Below are 13,097 nucleotides of genomic sequence, written 5' to 3' on the forward strand. Positions count from 1 at the left end.
GATGTATCATATATTCACAGAAACATTTTTGTAACTTAACTTCACAACGCAGTTAGTTTCTTGAATAACCTAGAGAAACACTGTAGGAGACAATTAGTTTCAGTTATAGAGTAATAGTTAATATGCCTTGTCTATAAATATTAATATACTCTAAAAACCGTAGTTTAAAAACATAAATATTGCTTAAAATGGGTAATATTGTTTGACAAAATGTAGGCACATGAGCAAAATTTTTATTTACAGTACATTCTGTAGGCTACTTTAAAAAAAGAAAAGAAGGTAATTTCTGCATATTTAATGCATGCAAAACTTTGCTGCTGTCAGCTGGAGGTCTACGTGTGGAGTAAATGCAAGATATGTGGCTTAGTTCAAGAGAATTTCCTTAAATTAAGAAGTGCCTTTTTCATACTGAGATACTGTTCTTGTTTTAACTACTTCTGTCTTGTTTTAGGGTGATGGAGAAATATTTGAAAATTACTACAGAAAACAAAGAAGGAAACAAGCAAGATTAGTTCTGCAGCCACAGTCAAGCATGGTAACCAATACTTTTGGTTTTGCATTGACTTGGGTTGTAGTCCTTAGTGGTATTTTTATTCCTAAACTTGTTTTCTTTTTCACTGAAAGCACGAAACAGTAGAAGGCTATAGAAGATACTTCAGTCAAATTGTAGGGTAAGTTTTCTAAACTAAGATTTATTTCAGTTTTACTGTATTGATTCTTAATTCATCCTCCGTTCTCCCATTGTCCAAAAACTTTCTTCTGCAAGATTCAGTTTCTGCACAAATCATGCGGGTGGTTATTGCTGGGTCTGAGCAGGGAAGAGCATCCAGATCCTACCAGTACAGTGCCCCACAAGGACCGCCCAGCAGCCTGGGCTGCAGTTGGCATGAAACAAACTTTCCACGTATTGACTTCATGCTGGGCAAAGCAGAACACCAAACCTACCAAAGTGTCACTGCTCAAGTGGGGAAGGGTTTGACTATGCTTGTGTGTGAAAGGGTAGAATTTGCTCTAATATTAGAAAACAACTTAATAATTTAAGCATTATTTTGTTTTAGTTTCTTTGTAGTAGAAGACCACATTTTACATGTAACCCAAGGGTTGGTAACTAGAACATATACCGATGAACTCTGGAACATGGCCCTTTCCAAGATCATTGCTGTTCTTAGAACACATTCAGTAAGTGAGAAGTCTTATCAGTATTGCAGTTTAAATCCTCCAACTTCAGAGCTCTGTATATTTAAAGCTGGGATAGTAACAAAGTGAAAAATTACACTTCTCATGTTTTCTTTTCCTTGTGATTAAAAATTGCTCAGATTTGGGAGGGAGCCTGCCAAGCTTTTGTTTTTCCCAACAGTATCAGGCTGTGATCTGCAGCCATGGACTATTTGCATAATCCTCCACTGATTTACAACTCACTGGGTCTTCCAAACCTTCTCTTAGTCCAGCAGTTTAGAATATGCAGAGTTAATCTGCTGTTATTATTGCAATCCTTCCTCATTAGTCTCAACTGACCTCTTCATTAGATCAGATTGAATAGTTCGGCACTGAAAGCACCACCAGGAAATAGTTCCTAATTATCATTCCAAATGCAGTGTTTCCAAAATAAACTCCACCAGCAAAACCCTTGGAGCTATCTCTTCAGTGCTATAGTAGTGATATGTTTATGTTGAAGTAAAGGTATTAGAAAAATTCTGTATCAGCTGAGGATTTCAGTACGTTAAAAGTGTGTCTCCTAAAGTTACATTTCTACCTTGGCTCCAATGATGCTGACTAGCTGCATGCTATTTCTTACTCCTCTGTGAAGACCAATGGAATACCATTGTTCACTCTGACTGACTGATAGTAAATTGCTTCAGAGTTTACTATTGGTATAACTTTTACTATCGGAAAAAAATAGAAGAGTTTTATCTTTCCCTTTTTAATGTTTGCTAGAAGCAGTTCCTTTATGCAATGTTATTTTAATTTTTATTACAATTGATCTTTAATTCAAGGAGTATTTCACATTTCATAGATGCTGAGGAAAAATGGGGAAAAAGCTCAAATTGCAGCTATAGTTGTACCACTGATCAGTAAAGGTTCTATGATAAATGAGATGTTCTCATACTTTTTAATTAATTTTAGAGGATTGGGATAAATTGAGATATATTCCGCACTTTTTTAAGCTAAATACATTGCAACTTAATTGTCTGCATATGGATTTATACACCTATGTAAGAATATGGTAATTTAAGGAGTAAAAGTAATGTAATCTCTAAAGAACTCTTCAGTGTCTTGTCATGTAGCTGATCACTGTTTCTTCTCAAAATGCATAACACCCATCAAAACGAATTCTATCACAATCTCTTTCTAACGTCAACCTAGTACAGACTAATATTTAGGTAAGTGTATGTGGTCTTATGGATTATTGTAAACCAAACCCTTACTTTACTAAAGTATGCTAAGAGCAAAAATTAAAGAAAGGTGAAACAGGCATATATAGTCTCTAACCAATACTATATTCTCATGCTGCTTTAAATTATTTTAATATAAATATTTTTTTACTTTATCCAGTATTGCAAATAGTGAAGCTGAGGTGAAAGCCTTAGTTGTATGACTCCACACCTCCATATTTCAGTCATTTAGTGGAGTAAATAACTTAATGTCTTGACTTTTTACCATCAAATTTGTAATTTGAACTTACTTAGAAAGTATTTTATAGTGTTTTCCCCATACAGCTGGGAAGCTGTCTGAGGTGGCACGGTTAGCACTAGTTAGACCCAGGCTTAGTGTTCAAAAGAACATCCTGTGGAAACCTCTCTGATGTTGATTTAGCAAAGCATTTTGACGTGTGCTTCTGTTCCACTGAAATAAATGTAATTTGCCGATTTTTGAATCTCAGTACAACATACTGATATTTATTGAATCTCATATTTAGTTTACTTTTTCTGAGCTTTTTTACTACTGATAGTTCATATAAAAATTTAACAAATACTTTTATGTAGCTGGACTAAGTGAAGACAAGTGAGTCTCAGTTGTTTTTTACTAAGGCAGTCAGTCAGGTGAAGGGATAAGGCTGGAGAATTTAACCTTCTGTGCTAATATTCTTTGAAAACATAAGTCCCATAGTTTAAATTCTTTTAACAAAACCAGAATTTCTGCCTTTCAGTCATATTGCAGTGATCCCGACCTTGTTCTGGAACTGAAGAATCTCATTGTAGTATTTGCTGATACTTTGCAGGTACATACTATATTAGTAATTTAACTGAAAATCCTAGAGTCAAATTTTTCCTTTGGGTTTTCCTGATTCATATATATGAATCAAGAACAAAATTACACAGGAATATTTAAAAAATATATGTATTTCTTGCCTTGGTTCCTCCTTTTCAGTATTATCAACTTAATGTTCTGGGCTATCCAGCTAGCATCCAGTTATTCATATCTGTGCAAAAGTAATGTTAGCTTTGTAATTTGTGTACGTTTTTGTCTTTTATAAATGCTTTACTTCTGATCTTAAGCAAGAATAGCATTCCAGTTATCATTAACTCTCCAGCTGAAAGACCAAATGAACATCATTGACAAGTGTTCTTGCAATGTTTAACACACTGATAAAAAAAGATTAGTTATATGCATAAATAACAAGTTAAAATGTTAGAGAGAAATGTGACAAATTTCTACTTGAAAACTGGTAACATAGGATAAAGTATTTGGTGAGAATTTAATATATAATCTTCTAATTGTAGTGGTGTGTTTAAAGTACTATAATTTGTTCAATAAAAGTGACAAGATTGAATAATAAATCTCATCTCAGAGTCCAGAAGTCATGGGATAGGAATTGACTGTATTTTTATACCTTAGGGCTATGGTTTTCCTGTGAACCGACTATTTGATCTTTTATTTGAGATAAGAGACCAATACAATGAAACACTTCTTAAAAAGTGGTCTGGATTGTTCAGGTTAGTATTTCCAAATAATGGTGCCTTTTGTATTGCATCTATTGTTTTTGTCCAACTTCCAAGTTTTTTTGATAGACTTGTAATTCTGGAAGAATTTATTAACTCAGAGTTGTTTATGAATTTCGGGTTGGATAGGACTAAGATATTCATCACATGTAACTAATATTTAGAAGATCCATCAAGTACTGCTTCTGTAGTTAACAGAGAGAAAGAAGGTTTCCAAAAGGACATGATTGGAGAAACAAGGAGGAGACGTCTGTTTTTCTTCATTACGAACCTAGTAACTCTAGGCTATTGCAATAAGGCATTAGGTTCCTAACTTAGGTTGTCTTAGTGTTTGCAGTTAGCTGATAGGCGTATCTCCCTGACAGACTACTGACATTGTCAGTACGTCTTCATCGTTTTTTAATGCAGGTTGGTTTCCACCTGTTCCTTGGAATAATTTGGCTGAGTAAATTGTAAACCCAGGAACACGGCAGCCTGGGACTGTACTCCAAAGCCTGTTTGCAGATAGGGTGTGATGTCTAAAGGTGCAGAAATTGTTTACCTTAAAATATGTTACATTGTATTACAGAAAACCTTGAAATTAAATTGACCACTTAAGGTTCTCCAGCTCTCTAGACTCCTAGTGTCATCATTTGAGTAACAGAAAAGCCCAGAGGTACTTAAATAACGCTGTGGCCATATGCCTAGTTGAAGTTCTCTGAATTGTCTCCATTGACAATATGTAGCTGAGGTATCTAAGTGAGACTCTCTGAATATCTGCTTTAGTGTAGGCAAAGTGTAGGCTACCATAATTAGTAAGTATCTCATTATGGTTTACCCTGTAGTAGAGTAGTTAATCTAAAGTTCCTTTGCTGTATTATGCTTTGAGTCATACATATTAAAATGCTTTCAGGTATTTTTTTCTCTGTGATTAGACACAGTATAAAGAGTTAGCATATACAAGGTACTTTCAAATTAATCTAAAAATAGTTTGGATATCTGAAATTATGATGATTGCAGGTCATAACTTTTTGAAGCTGCACACCTAAGTATGGTGGTAAAATTTATATTCTTTTACATGTTTTAACATTTGAAAATACTGTAAAAAAGTTACATGTCCTAATTTTTTTTACTTTACTAATTCACTAGGGATATTTTTGAAGCAGACAACTATAGCCCTATTCCTGTAGCAAATGAAGAGGAATACAAAATAGTTATAAGCAAATTTCCTTTTCAAGATCCAGAACTTGATAAGGTAAGGACAAGTTTTATGTTATTAAAGTTTGCTGAAATCCAATTAAGGACACTTGGGACAGTAATGATTTTTTATAATTAAAAAGCAATTAAAATTTGAAAAGCTAGGTAGATTAAGAGGCTAAATCACCTTGGTGTGTAATTATCTAGTCATAAGTAAATATGAAAATTAAAGCTTTAGTAATTTGCTCTGATATTTGAGTGAATAATGAAACCCATTGTTTTGTAAACAAATTAATAATACAGTTTAATTGATACAGTCTTTCTTTAATTAGTTAAATTTTGTTGCAACTCATTGGGTTTAGTAACTCAGTCTATTATATGCTGTACTATCGCAAAAATATGTGTAAAATGGATCAGTTAGAGACGGCAACTTTTGTGTTTCACTTTTAGAATTAATTATTTGTGTTTGTGCATGTGGGGCAAAATAAACGTGAAGGGACTGTGAATAATTCTGCCATACTAGCGTTCCAATAGGATGTTCTTTCATAGCCTCAGCCATTCTTTCACTCCAAACTCCTTTCAAAGAAAGGTGATTAATATGTTCTGCTATTCAAATATGGTTTTCGTAATACCAATGAAGAAATAACAGGCTCATGATGGAGTCTGTAGAGGTGGACTAAATCTAAGAACCACATGACAGTGGGAGTAACTGTTGTAGAGGGAAGCTGATTTATACATGATCCATTGCTATAGATATCTGCAAAAGTAAAAAGATACTATAATTTTATGATTCAGCAGGGATTTACCAGGCAAATGTACAGCTGCATGTCATTAATACAGTATTGCAGTGAAGATGAAAAAGGAAAGGTGGGTTTTATGCTGATTTTTTAATAAGACTCCAGAGTGCTTTCTGGATAGTTTCCTCCATCAAATTCATTTACTTAGCCATTATAATACTAAAATAAGATAAACACAATGGAAATCCCTTACAGTGTTGGAAGTATACCACCCCCCAGATACTATTTAGCATGACATATTTTGCTAATAAATTACGGAGATTTTTAACTTGCACTAAATAATTTTATCTGCTAGCCTCTCTCACTCTGTCTGATACATTAGCATGCGTGTATGGACATTACTTGTGTGGGCATGTGTAATTACATACGTGTATGATTAATACAAAGCTTTGGCCCTTACTTCACCAGAAGGGAAATGTATTCTTTGTACCCAACAATTTTTATTTTGGTTTATGACACTGAGAGGGATTTCTATTTCATAGAGAGCAGCACTTTTTGTAGATATTTTATGGGCAGAATGTCACTGATGCTTAGGTTTTGGGCTGGTGAGCTTGAGAGTAAAGCTGGCAATCAGGTTGCATTCTGTTCCCAACTCTATCATTGACCAGCTATGTGGTGCTGGTAAGTGATTTCACATCTCTCTGTCCCTGTTAATTCATCTGTAAAGCAGGGAAAACATTTTTTTACGTATCTTTGAAAAGAGCTTTGAAACCTGTATGTAAAGCAGAAGGACATCATTAGAAATAAGGCAGTCTGAGGTTTTTTTCTTGTATCCCAGCAATTTTTGAAGCAGTTTAGTTGACTTCAACCAAACTTAGCAAAGGAGCAGAAGTCTCAAAGGTAATTGATTTCATAAAAGTTTTGTCAACTAGGCAGTGGAATAGAGGAGAAAGAATCATTAAGTATCTTTGTTGAAAGAAAGACTGCAGTGTGTTCCTTATGTGTTATTAGATAGCAGGGAACCCAGATGGAGGGGAAACTATAAATGCTCCAACATCACTTCTGTTGGTTGCTGTTTACAATTTCATCCACTTCACCTCTCTGTTCTTGCCTCAGCCTATAAGGCAATGGGAGGTCCTATTTGGGTGGGTTAATTTAATCTACATTTTGATGTTTTAAAAAAAAATTTAAAAAAAAAAAAAAAAAAAAAAAAAGATGTGTAAGTTCAGGCTAGTCGCTGAAGGAGCCTGTGTGGTTGATCGAGAGGAATAGACGCCCCAGAGGGCTAATTCCATTTGATGCATCTCTGATACCTTTTACAGATTAAGGGGAATTTCACCTTTGAAAATGTCTGTTTCTCTCCATTTAGTATAAAAAGAGACGAACATGAGTGTGTGTCTCATTTTTAACTGTAGGTTAGGATGAATCACCCTCACATTTTACAGGTAGGTTTATCATAGGAGTTGCTTGCAGCATATAGGCAGAATTACGACCAGAACCTACTAGATATTTAACATAGCAAATCCCATCTGACTGGATAAAACAGTCTTGTCTGCGCCCTGCTGTTTAGATTGAATGTGCCAAACTATCATGGTTTGATTATATCATCTAATTTTACTCCCTTTCTGTATTCAGAAGGGAAACAATTGGTTGTAGCTCTGTTTGTTGGTTGGGTTTTTTTTTCTTGCTGCCTGCTTTAATAATCAGGAAGTGTTGTGTCCTCCTTATTGGCCAGACACTGTAGAGGATAAAGAATTGCTTCTCTTAGATTGTTGAATATATGAAGGTTGAAACTCAAGCCCTGCTTATAGAATACTGTGATGATCCAGAATAGTTCTATGTAATAACACTTGTCTAATCTGTCAAAATTAATTGCTTAAATCAGATGAACACACGTGTGAAGTAAATTTTATTGTTAAAAAGGTTTGCTATCATTGAATGACACAAAAGCCTGGCGCTTACACCACATATTTGTCACACCACCTAATATTAAATAAAGAGGTATGATTAGGAGAACGTCAAAGTAATCTGTTTTGTCTTGGTTTTTTAATACACAAATGTTGAGCTCCTGTTGATTAATGCTTTTTATTTTTAGAGAAATTAAATTCTCCAGGGATGATACCAGTTGTTAATTATTTTTCTCATTTATTAGTCATAGAGTAAACAGAAAATTAATTGTTTTGCAGATTTCAAAAATAAGGTATTAAATGCAGAAATACCTATTTGGTATGTGTAGATTTAATTGAATTTATTTCTTTTTGTCCTCCCAAATACAATATCAGCTTTAAAATTGAAGAAACATGATTTTATTCCTACAGACTACTAGTATTTCTCACATGTTAATCCAAATTGTTGAAAAGATTTCAAACTGCTTTGGTTTTGTGAACCATTGAGAGAAAGTAAGTAAATGTATGATAGTAAATATACGTGCCTAAACATTGTCAAGATGCTTTGAAAATCCCAGATGTATTGAACTTCTCAAACCTTTTTTTCTCCCCCACTGCTTTCTTTGGCACAAAAAAAATCTGCATTTTTTAACCTCCCATCCCACTTACATCTATCTTGTTCATTCAGATTAAAAGCAGTTTGAGACCTGTTTTTTAATGTGTGTTAGTAAATTGCTTTCTACAGAGGGATCTTAAATTACATAAAGTTTCCAAACTTTATTGTAATTTAAATAAGTAATAAAGTTCTATTTTGCTTATACGCTATTTAAACAGATGTAGAAGTCAGCTCAATGCATACCGCCGTTTGTATTTGATGAGAAAAAGAAAAGCTTAAGATAGATTAAAATATTGATAGTGCGAAGTGGCTTTCTAATTGTTGTGTTTAATACCAAGCTGTCCTTTAGAATCAGTTTCAAGTGTAAGATAGTATTATCTTTTATTTTCACAGCAATCCTTTCCAAAGAAGCTTCCAATGTCTCAGTCAGTGCCTCAGATTTATATCCAGGTTAAGGAATTTATTTATGCAAGCCTTAAGTTTTCAGAGTCACTTCACCGCAGGTAAGCTTAAAAGTATCAGGAATGTGACTATAAGGTAACCTATAACTTCCAGGTGACCTAAAAATATATATCAAAATGAAAGTATGTTTTCTTGTGTACTTGTTAGCTGTGCTTGTTTCATAATTTACATATAATTTACATATATCATTATTTATATTTAATCTATGATTCCCAATGCTATAGTGTATATTTCATACATGTATATATATTATATACAATATGTGTATGTCTGTATGGGTGAATGTAGCTTGGCGTAGTAAGCTGTGTAAAACACTGCTGGGGGTTTTTAAACAGTATTGATTGGTTTGAATAATCTAGAGATTTTATTTATTTAACAAAGCATGTAAAATCTGAAAAATATACTTTGATACTGACCATTTCAGAAATAATTGTGTAGCATGCCTGATTACTTCGAATGGTCTTTCCCTTCTCAGTGCTTTGAGTTTACTGAGCAATGATTTCTCCTGCAACAAAACGTGCATCCTCATTCCCTCTTCCATCCCACCTTTTTCTCATGGAAAACATCACAATTCTCCCATTTCCTTTCCTCCTGTGGCCTTCAAAAGCTTAGTTTTAATTACATAAAATAACATTCATAGATCTGAAATCTGGAAGGTATTCGTGGCCAGTCACCAACTTCTGCACTGTTAAAGATGTAAATTACTTGCTTTCACACATTCTTAATTGATACTGTTTATAATTTACACGTACTAATGAGCGCATGTTGACCTCCTTAGTAACTCATTAAAACCCACAAATTACTCTTTCCGAACTGCTGTGTCAATAAACATGTCCAAAATCTAAAAATAACAGATTTTGCTTCAGTGTTGAAATTCAGTTAATGGATAATTTGGTAAGTGAAAGAGGCGTTCTGTGTGTTAGATCACAGAAGACTTTGAGCAACCAGAAATTAAATGCATATAGGGAATTCCTAACATGACAAACTCCCTTTGCAGGGAAAAAAATAAAAATATTAAGTATTACTGTCAAAATATTGTCCCGTACAGTAAAAATAAACATTTTTTTTTCAGCTCAACAGAAATAGATGATATGCTCAGAAAATCTACAAATTTGCTGCTTACAAGAACTCTAAGTAGTTGTTTACAGAACCTAATTAAAAAACCTCATATAGGTTTAACAGAGGTAAGTTTTAAAAAACATACTCAAAACTGTGTTAAGACAATTAGTGCTAAAACTGTTCTTGTAAATGTAGATACACTGTGATACTAAGATTTGTGTAAGAAAAACAAGTAGTGTTTGCTTTAAATTTGAACATTTAAAGAGGTGAAAGATGAAAAGCATCAATATCTGTTACATAAATAATAACAATACAGTGTTGGGTCTAGTTGCAAGTATATTTACACAGGGATGCCTTTTGAGAGAGAAAGATGACAATGAAAGAGTTCTGTCTCCTGTATGATAAACAGATTTGCAAGAAATAAGCCAAAGACTTTTACTTCTTTGGCTGCGTATGGAGTATGGTTCATGTGTTCCTGTCTAGCAATTAGCAGCACATTGTTGAGTTTCTTTTTCTTCCTGTTAAAAAAAAAGGTGTGTGTGTGAGAAATCAATCTCTCTCACGTGAACTGTGTAAAGTTTCAGAGTAAACCTACCTGATCAAGAAATCTAAAATCTCAAGTTCACTCTAACAAATGAAACTTTTTCTGTAGTAATTGCAATTAAAATATTTTAGTAGGTTTGTGCATGTTGTTTCTTCATTGGGCCTCTTGGTTTAATTTGTTTATTGGACAGAATAAGACAGGGTGAGGCAATGAATCACTATGAACATTCACTGCAGGTACATGCAGTGTCAGGACACAGCAGGTACCTACTGAAACACGCTGAGAAGGACTTAGGCTGTTGCCGTTAGAGCAGTGTCATGTCATGTTGAATGTTGTTTCAAACTCAAGAACCTCTTGTATAGATGAAATGAAGAAGAAGATGAGGAAAGAGCCCTATAAATCATATATTGCCATGTTAGTAAGACAAGCCATACAATTTTTCTGAGATATGGTTTTCTATGTTCTTGAAATGGGTACAGGAATATTTTCAAGGACATGAAAATAAATTTACTAGTATTTTTTGAGGTGTTTCATTATCAATTCAATATGTTTTATGAGAAAAATGTTAAAAAGTGAAAACTTACTTTACCAACCATTACATTAGTGTTCACTAAAACAGCCAGTATGCAGTGGGAATTAAGATACAATATACTGATATTTCAGTTACTGTGCATTATGTACGTTGTCTAATTTGTGAACTGAATGCGAATGCAGGTCCTGCTTATAAAAACATTTATATAATGTACAAGCAGATTGTTACCATTGTTGGGAAGGGAAGGACTTAACAACCTTATTTTTGAAATTCCCTAACTTCAGAATGCATCATTCTGCAGACAATATTGTGAAATATTTTTTTTTACAGCAGTAATTTTAAAAAATATATTTTTATGGTACAAATTAGTAATTTGCTTTTGGCAATATATTTTCCTTTATTTTCCCTTTTTTAATTCTGAAATGTCACTTGGATTTATTTCACTGAGGAGGTGTCTGCAGTCTTCATTTTTAAAATGGCATCATTTGTATGTAAACTGTAGTATTACCCCTTAGTGGTATTTGAAAGCAAACTTGAAAACTAACCAGTAATAGGTGGTAACCTGAAATACTGTAATTAATTTCTAGTAGCATTGTTGTTGAAGGAAGTAACCATTCACAAAATCAAATGTCAATGGGTAATACAAAAAGGATTTTACAAGAATTTTTTTTCTCTTGTAGCTTGTTCAAATCATCATAAACACGACACACCTGGAACAAGCTTGTAAATACCTTGAGGATTTTATATCTAACATTACAAATATTTCACAAGTGTCTGTTCACACTGCAAGACTTTATGGACTTTCTACATTTAAGGTATGGTATATGTCATCTGTTATATGACTGTCTGAAAAGTTACATTAAAATCACTATAAATGAAGCAAAATGAAAACAAAAGGGGGTGAGGGCAAAGCTGCGTGCTTTCTCATTTTTTACTCTAAACCAGTTGTGAACTGTTAAGAATTCAATTGTAACACTGAGCAGATAAATACTGGGTTTTATGTTATCAGTATGATCTGAAATATGTCAGTACATGAGAAATATCAATATTGTCTTTCAGATGCATCTTTTATTAAATTAAGAAATGACAAGCTAAGCTTAACTGCACCAGAAGCTTTCAATAGATTAAGCTCCACTTTGTATAACATCTCCCCTTTGTGAATGGAATCAAGCAAAACAGCTAGCTTAATCTAAAATGTTTGTATTATTTATTTATTTTTATTCTACAATAGAAATATTTTGTGGTATATTTTCAAATTGTGTAATTTAGTAATCTAAAAGCAGTATTAAGAATGTGTTACAAAGCATAAATTACTCAATTATCTTTTTAGAATTCGTATCTTTTTTACATGTCCTTTATATACAAAGTAATACTTGTTAAAGTTATTACTGGGAACTTGACTGTTTCTAATGTATGGCAACTGTTTATCTGCACAAGCTGTATTTTCTCTGAGATTTTTCAGAAATGTCAGAAGTATGTAAGCTTATATCTCAAAAAATTAAAGTAAATCATAGGTGATGCATACTCAGCATAGCCAATTGTAATTTCAACAATTAGCATGGCAACATTTGTAAGCTAAGTAAAAAATAATCCTGGAATTAAAAAATGTTGTAGTTTTCTTTCTGTAGATGGCTCTTCATCTCATTAGTAGGTGAAATTCTCCTAGTTTAGTTGTTCTTGCATTTGTCTGTACAAAAATTCTGAAGGATTTTGAAAAGAGGAAACTAAAGTAAAAATACAAGTGACTTGAATCGTCACATCTGATGTCCTTGGCAGAGCAAAACCCATACCCTCATCTTTGAAGTCCCTCTTCACAATATTGCTCAAAAGGCCTTAGTCCTTTTTCAGTTGTAAGGCAGACACATGTGTTGTTAATGAGAAACCTGCACGTAAAAATGAATTGCTGAAGACAACTCATAGACATAATGTCAGGTAACTCAAGGTGACTGAGATTTATCTCTAAGATAAATTATTCAAAATTCTGATCCTTGCTCAGGCTATTTTATGTCATAATGACCCTAGTAAGCTCTAAAACAAGATCCCAACAGCTGGACTAGCTATGCTGAGTGCAAAGATGGTTTGGTCTCAGGCCACTGAATGGCCAACATGAGAAACCCTCCTGCGCTCTGGCACTGGGGACGGGT

General features: G+C 33.6%; 1 protein-coding gene across 6 annotated transcripts in view; it reads left to right on the forward strand.

Moving 5' to 3' along the window:
• The window catches only part of EXOC6 (exocyst complex component 6), a 98,536-nt gene that overhangs the window by 36,601 nt on the left and 48,838 nt on the right, over positions 1–13,097 (forward strand). For 4 of the 6 annotated variants that reach the window (XM_030029987.2, XM_030029988.2, XM_030029989.2 and 1 more), the window contains exons 9-17: positions 452–535; positions 625–671; positions 1,059–1,179; positions 3,149–3,220; positions 3,838–3,935; positions 5,070–5,175; positions 8,750–8,859; positions 9,891–10,002; positions 11,634–11,768. In XM_030029987.2, the coding sequence (XP_029885847.1) occupies positions 452–535; positions 625–671; positions 1,059–1,179; positions 3,149–3,220; positions 3,838–3,935; positions 5,070–5,175; positions 8,750–8,859; positions 9,891–10,002; positions 11,634–11,768 (885 nt within the window). Of the gene's footprint in view, positions 1–451; positions 536–624; positions 672–1,058; positions 1,180–3,148; positions 3,221–3,837; positions 3,936–5,069; positions 5,176–5,912; positions 5,985–8,749; positions 8,860–9,890; positions 10,003–11,633; positions 11,769–13,097 lie in introns of all 6 variants that reach the window. The other 2 variants (XM_041127106.1, XM_041127107.1) reach the window with 1 other exon arrangement.

Source organism: Aquila chrysaetos, chromosome 11 (assembly GCF_900496995.4).
Source record: "Aquila chrysaetos chrysaetos chromosome 11, bAquChr1.4, whole genome shotgun sequence".
Taxonomy (NCBI): Eukaryota; Metazoa; Chordata; class Aves; order Accipitriformes; family Accipitridae; genus Aquila; species Aquila chrysaetos.